General features: G+C 38.9%; 1 protein-coding gene across 1 annotated transcript; it reads left to right on the forward strand.

Annotated features, from left to right (window-relative positions):
- Positions 1 to 3,483: 3,483 nt before the first annotated feature.
- Positions 3,484 to 7,116, forward strand: LOC106323533 (uncharacterized mitochondrial protein AtMg00810-like). The gene is made up of 4 exons (XM_013761638.1): positions 3,484 to 4,151; positions 6,529 to 6,685; positions 6,807 to 6,857; positions 7,033 to 7,116. Exons 1-4 carry the CDS (start codon positions 3,484 to 3,486, stop codon positions 7,114 to 7,116), a joined length of 960 nt encoding a protein of 319 aa, XP_013617092.1.
- Positions 7,117 to 7,932: the final 816 nt, after the last annotated feature.

Consider the following 7,932-nt stretch of genomic DNA (forward strand, 5'->3'; position numbering starts at 1 on the left):
TAAAGCAACTCAAGCATCTAATCTCTTAGTAATAATAAACTAATTTATATGGTTCTTAGGTATAACCAAAAACCAAACCACATTTTCTATTTTCGTCTCGTTTAACTCGGTTGGGTTTTACTAGATTTGACATCACTATTTTCCACATTTTTTTAAATTGAAAAATTATTTGAAATACATTATGTTGAATATCACTTTTCAAAAATACATTCTATTAATTTTTGTATGTAAACAAATAAATCTAACACTAAACACCCTAGATCTTCTCTAATCACCCTTAATCACCCTTAATCACCCTAGCCCATGAATCCAAGATTAGTCTACTCACTAATAGGCATGAAGAACCCCAAAACCATGGATGATTCAAGGTTAAACAAGATTAGAGAGCAAGATAATCAAGCAAAGATAAGAAATTATGATCAAGATTAGATCTTTTTCCCAAAAGTGGCTTTTGATTAGATAGAAAACAAGATAAGTCATAATTTTAGGTTTAGAATTACAAGGGTATTTATACAATCCTAGAAAACCTAATGGTTTCCATTAAAAAGTCTAAAAAGCCTTTAAAAATTGTTAAAATTCGACTAAGGATAAATCTTGACTCGGGTAGAGACGATCGGATCCAACCCGCGTCACTCTCCCCGCGTCAGACCGTCGTTACACCTGCGGATCATGCGAGCGGGTACAGCATCCTGCGTCGTCGTCCCCGCGTGATCCATGGACGGTTTCTCTTCGACAACGTGGGTAAGGGAACCCGCGTCGCGGTGTCGTCTCGCTTCTCCAACTTCGTGTGAACGGGTACAGCATCCTGCGTCGCTCAAGCCGCGTCGGAGCTCTCCGTTGCTTCATGTCAACGCGGGTTAGTGAACCCGCGTGGTACAACCCGCGTTGCAATCATCTATACTCGACCAAACTTCATTTTCCATCTCTTCTTGAACCACAATGCTTCTAAACACCTCCAATCACTCCATAGGACACTCCAACACCTAATAAGGACAATGCATGCAATATGGACTCTAAAGATGCCTAATTTCTAATCTATATGATCAAAATGTACAAGATATGAAGGCTAAAAACATGTAAATATGCAAGATATCAACTGTGACAAACTTGGACATTACACTACTGATTGTCCAGCCAAGATGTTAAAGCTTCAAGAGACCGTCAAAAGGAATGAAAAGAAGGACGATGACACTAATTAAAGAAGCTGATGCTCTGATGATGAACGAGGTCGTTTACTTGAATGAGAAGAATGTGAACCCTAAAGTCTTTGATACCGAATCAGATACAAAGGATGTGTGGTATCTAGATAATGGCGCCAGCAACCATATGAGTGGAAGCCGTATGTTTTTCTTTGAGCTTGACGATACCATTACTGGGAAGGTACGTTTTGGAGATGATTCATTGATCGATATAATGGGGAAAGGCTCAATTCGTTTCATTATCAATGGAGGAAAGAAAGTTTTGAAAGATGTCTACTATATACCGGCGCTGCGGAGCAACATCATTAGTTTGGGACAAGCCACTAAGGCAGGCTGTGATGTAAACATGAAGGATAACACGTTCAAGCTAGTTGACAGACATGGACTACTAATGGTTAAGACGACGAGGGCTAAGAATCGTTTATACAAGGTCACACTACAAGCAGATCATGTTGAGTGTTTCCAGGTAAAGACTTGTGCAGAGTCTACAATATGGCATGCACGGTTAGGTCATATCAACAAAGAGACCATGAGGTTGATGGTTAAGAAAGAATTCGTTACTGGCGTACCTGAAGTCGAGAACAGTATTGAAGCTTGCGTTTCATGTCTGAAGGGAAAACAAACCATGAAGCCCTTCCCACAAGCAACTTCATTTCGAGCATCAAAGCTTCTCAAACTGGTCCACACAGACCTATGTGGACCTATCACACCACCAACACCAGCCCACAACGGATATATTTTTGTTCTTATCGACGACTATTCACGATACATGTGGACAATTCTGATTAAGAAAAAGAGTGAAGCGTTCGAGAAGTTTAAAATCTTCAAGTCACATGTGGAGCAAGAAATAAAAGCCGAGTTAAAGACGTTACAGATAGATAGAGGAGGTGAGTTGTGTCTCATGAGTTTCAGTCTTACTGCGAAAAGTTTGGGATCGATCGTCACTTGACTGCACCTTACTCTCCTCAACAAAACGGAGTAGTAGAGCGACGGAACCGTACGCTATTAGAGATGACAAGAAGTATCCTAAAACATATGAGCTTGCCAAATCATATGTGGGGAGAAGCAATTAATAAGGCATGCCACTTACCTGATTAATAGGGTTGCAACAAGATCCCTTGAAGGGATGACTCCATATGAAGCGTTGAGGACTCAAAAGCCAAATCTGGCGCACTTGAAGGTATTTGGGTGTGCTTGTTATGCTAGAACATAAACGACCGGTAGGAAGAAACTAGACAACAGGTCCAGATTTCTTGTCCACTTAGGAACAGAACCGGGATCAAAATCCTACCGTCTTCTCGATATTCTAACCAAGCGCATTGTTGTGAGCTGTGACGTTGTGTTTGATGAAGGAAAGGAATGGTGCTGGACAGAACAAGCAGTCGACGATAAAGTTGGTGAGTTTACCATCGTCCAAAGACGTTGGGATGATGTCACCACAGACGTTGAAGCTTCGGATACTACTAATGTGAATGAAGACATTGATGAATGTGATGAAGAAGTTTTTGAAGATGGGGATAGTGATGATAACATTCAACCACGACGATCAACAAGACCAACTACAAGACCTACATACCTTGACGATTACATTCTTATTGCTGAAGTAGGGAGTGAACGCTTGTTGATGATTGTTAATGAGGAACCTTGGGACTACAACGAAGCTAAGGATCTGGAGGTTTGGATTGATGCGTGTAAAGATGAGATCTTCTCGGTCGAAAAGAACAATACATGGGATCTTGTTGAGTTACCTAGAGGTGTGAAACCAATTGGCTTGAAGTGGGTGTTTAAGATTAAGTGTAATGCTGGTGGTTCTATCAGTAAATACAAAGCCTGTTTAGTAGCTAAAGGGTACGTTCAACGGCATGGCGTGGACTATGATGAGGTGTTCGCTCCGGTGGCTTGTATTGAGACAATTAGACTGATCATCGCTTTAGCAGGATCACACGGCTAGGAGATACACCATCTTGACGTTAAGACCGTGTTCCTTCAAGGAGAGCTAAAGGAATACGTGTTTGTCACTCAACCAGAAGGTTTTGTCGTTGCTGGTGAAGAACACAAGGTGTACAAGTTACAGAAAGCTCTCTATGAATTACGACAAGCACCTAGAGCTTGGAATATAAAGCTTAACCAGATACTCCGAGGTTGAAAGTTCAAGCGGTGTTCAAAGGAACCATCGCTTTATTGCAACGAAAATGACCAAGAGCTACTTATTGTCGTGGTCTATGTAGACGATCTTCTAGTTACTGGATCTTCTTTACACTCTATACCAGAGTTTAAACAAGAGATGGCAGCAAAGTTTGAGATGAGCGATCTTGGTTTATTAACATATTATTTGGGAATTGAAGTGTTACAAAGTAACGGTGGGATCGTGCTCAAGCAAGATAGATACGCCCAAAGAATCCTCGAAGAAGCTAAGATGAGTACTTGTAACGTAACTCATGTACCTATGAAGTTAAACACAGGCTTCTCTAAGTCACCCGATGAGGAAAATATTGATGAGAGGGAGTATCGCCGTGCCATTGGATGTCTCCGATACGTACAACACACGCGTCAAGACCTATCTTTTAGCGTTGGTGTTCTCATCAGGTATATGCAAGATCCTAGGACGCCTCATGGTGAAGTCTTGAAGCAAGTTTTGAGATATCTTCCTGGTACTTGCCCTCTCGGACTATACTACCCACGTGACAAAGGTACTGAGCTGTTGGGATATAGTGATAGTTCTCATAATGTTGATATTGATGATGGTAAGAGTACGATCGGCCACATATTTTACCTTGGTTATAGTCCTATAACGTGGTGCTCAACAAAGCAAGAAATAGTTGCGTTATCGTCTTGTGAAGCTGAGTTCATGGCTGCGACAGAAGTGGCAAAACAGGCAATATGGTTGCAAGAACTTCTGAGTGAAGCTGTCGGGAAAGAAAGCAGAAAGGTGGTTATCAAAGTCGACAACAAGTAAAAATCATGTGTTCCATGGCCAAAGTAAGCATATTCACAGGAGATTTCACTTTATACGTGAGTGTGTCGAGAACGAGCAAGTTGAAGTCGGTCATATCCCGGGGAGCGAACAGAAGGCGGATATTTTTACCAAGTCACTTGGAAGAATTAAAATCAAAGAGATGAGATACATTATTGGAGTTCAAAATGTTTGTGAAGACAAGTTCAAGCTTAAGGGGGAGAATGTTATTGGATAAGTTTGAGACACAAGTTTCCTTTTCCTGATTAAAGTCATGATTATCTTTAGGATTAGGAAATATGATAATGGTAAGGGAATTAGGATTTATTAAGTCTTATATATATGGATACATGGTGTGAATCCTTGTTCAAAAACGCGCCCGCGTTGCTGATTAATCGACCGAGTACTCCCAACTCGTGACCTTACCGTGGCGAGTAGGGTCTCTACGGTGATGCCAGGCGGTGAACCGTGTTTTGTCCGCCTTGACCGATTTATAACACAAATCGCCGAGTTAATTGTCAAACCGATTACGTTCATGTATTTTAAACACACGAAGCCCAGAACCCTTTCTGCTATTATACTGATTTCATTCATTCATTGGAAAGTTAAATAATTGTATTTCCACAGAAAACTACGACTTTGAGAACTATCAGCTTCGTTTTGAAAGCAACTCAAGTGTTTTAGTCCAAAATAAATTGAATCAAGATCTTTTCACATATTATCTTTATGTTCTAAGGCAAAAATCTTTTGAGCAACTGTTTTAAAATACATATTTTCACAGGCGAGAAGATGAAGTTGTAATTACCAATTTGCCCTCCATTTATAATTTGAAGTGTGAACACATAACCCAACACGCCAACCACTGCACCAGCTTCAAATTATTCTATCCAATTGATATTAACATGGACATACCAATTTTTTTTACATAATCATGTATTATAAATGTAAAAGAAACATGTATCATACATAAAAATTGGTAATATACATAAAAATGGAGTATAATACATATAAAAGTACAAAAAATTCCTCCCCACGTATTCCCCGATTTTTTTCCGTTTTTTTTAATAAATCGCTAGGCCTGGTTGTGCCACACGCGTAGCGCCTAGCGAGTTTCCGAACAAGGGGTGTGATGCATAAAGCGTGATTTATATTTTGTGATTTGTGATTGAGAACTTTGAGATTAAATAAGAGAAGTACTTCTTATTATTGTGATTCTATAAGTTATTGGTGTAGCGTTTCAAGGTCTTACATGTTCACAGAACATAGGGTGAGTTGAAACAGTAGATCTTTGAATATATGGAGGAAGGCTTTAAACTTTATTGGTGACTTTCATTATGCAGCTACATTATCCCAACTCCAGTAGTTAAGCATTTCATAACTAGTAGAAAATGCTCAGTTCCCTGGGTTTTGTTCATTGGGTATATCTTGTCAGCGTATGGAGAACGCTGGAATCCGTCGTCTATTCAAGATGACCCTAAAATGACAAGGACTCTAATAAGAGGAGTAAACCTGTTGTCTAATTGTTATGGTATTCTCAAAGAGAAAGTCGTTCTTCTCTCTGTCGATGGTGTTTCAGTAGGAAACGACCAGCCAGGTAACACTTTTTATATATTCCCTCCATTTTTTAATATAAAATTTTAGAATTGTGTACATAGATTAAAAAATCATTAATTTTTTATATTTTCTAAACAAAAACATTATTAATTATTTACTTAACCACAAATCAACCAATAATAAAATAGAAAGTATATTATCATTGGTCATATAACATTAAGTATTAATAAATTTTACATAAAAAACCGAAAACGTCGTATAATTTGGAACATAAAAATTTCTCTAAACCGACTTATATTAAAAAAACGGAGGGAGTATTAATCAATCTTGATTCACTGGTGAAAATTAATAATCTTAATGTTTGGTACAGTTGTTTTTTGAAAGACCGAAAGCATAAATTTCAATCATTTGGTTTCTATGAAGAAACCATGCGATACAACATCACTAAAAATCTTAAGAGAGGGAAAACAGCATTTATTCAGTATCAATATAAAACTTTACGTCCATATTTTTTCCCAATGGCAGCTTTATTATCAGATTTTTCTAAATCACGGGGCTATGTGAGTTTATTTTAATCGCTGGTTCTCATTTTGTGTTATGTATTGTACGCAGGTGGAACCACTGATCCGAGAGTACAATGATAAGCCGTAGCGGCCCTAACAGGAAGCATAGCAAGCAACAGCTTCCAGCCCACTAAAAAACTTGAAAAAAAATCAGCCTCTTTTTAGAAACAAATCATTGGTATACATATGTTACTTTAGCTACACGTATATAGAATAGACCACGTTTTTACAAAATTGCTTGTGGTCATTGCCATGTCAGGACCGGCACTGATGATAAGCTTCCAAGTTATTACATATTCGCGGATTTTGTCTTTTTGCCTCTCACTCAGGCATACATGGATCTTGCTGACGTAAGCGAAAGTTTATCAGGAAAGATTCCCAGAAAAGCCGGTGAACAGATAGTCATACTTTCTCAGGTTTGTCTTTTTCTTTTAAACTTTTTCATGTTGAATAGTTAATGAGGATAAGTTAGAGGCACTATTAGGTATAAGAAGAATATTCAGGCATCTTTCTAGATATTTGTTTGTTTTGGAGCAGGTTTTAGAGGATGACGTCAATGCAGGCTACAGAGATTTAGAAGATTTACAGGTAACGTGTGTTCTCAATTCGTGTTTGCATTGGTTATAATATGTGATGTGAGTCCATCAATTCGTCTCAGCTTTTGAGTTTAACGTTAGAAGCTACGAAAAGATCTGAATCATAGTTTCACACTATTAAGTTAGATTTTCTTGACTAAAAGAATCGTTGATTGCGGTGAAAACAGCTAAAGGAAGTGAATGGAGTGAAAGTTGACAATATGAAGCATCTTCGTCAGCTCACAGAGAAATGTTGTGTTAGTGCAAGATGACACAACAATAAGGTAATGCAGAAAGTAAAGGAAGAGACAAACAACTACAAACAACCTTTAAGCTTTATTAGAAATCGTCTTGTACACTCTATTACAAGTTCTGCTTAAACAGCTTTACACAGTCTGTTACACCCTAACAACTGCTACTGAAAGATTCCTAAGCTACCCGCTTGTGTCTCTCTTACGTCGAGTACTTCAGCCACTGCTTCAGCACGACCTAAAACACTTCCAAGAGCTTCTCTCTCTTTCTATAAGATCAGCCTCTGTGTCTCTGTCTCTATACAGACGACCCCATAGCTATCTTATAGTTATTCTCCATGTTCCTGAAACCCTAGTCTCCAAGGCAACATGTATGGACATCTTCCATAACAATAAGTGCAACTTTCCTTTTCTTGGAATGCACTTATTCCTCTTTATTTAAGTCATAAACTTGCTCCTCAAGTTTATTCCTCTTTCCATATCTCCAAAATACTCCCTTGCTCTCCAAGTCTACACGACTCCAGCTCAGCATCTTGACTCCACATGGTCTTCACTACTTAACCCGATGTCAGCTTCAGCAATTACGTCAGCGACTACTTCATGGCAGACATCTTACATCTTCAATCTCCCCCTTTTAGCTTTGTGTGCCGATCAAGCACAACACTCTTCTGGTTCAGCAATAACGTTCCTCACCTGGAAACTTTCATACCAAATGTGCTTTTCTCCCCCACGAGATGTGCACCACACCATGCTTTTATCTCCCATGAGATATGCATCCTCTGTACCAGAATATCACCATTCTCCCCCTGCTTGATTGCATACTAAGCTAAAACAGAT

The sequence above is a fragment of the Brassica oleracea genome, chromosome C2 (assembly GCF_000695525.1).
Source record: "Brassica oleracea var. oleracea cultivar TO1000 chromosome C2, BOL, whole genome shotgun sequence".
NCBI lineage: Eukaryota > Viridiplantae > Streptophyta > Magnoliopsida > Brassicales > Brassicaceae > Brassica > Brassica oleracea.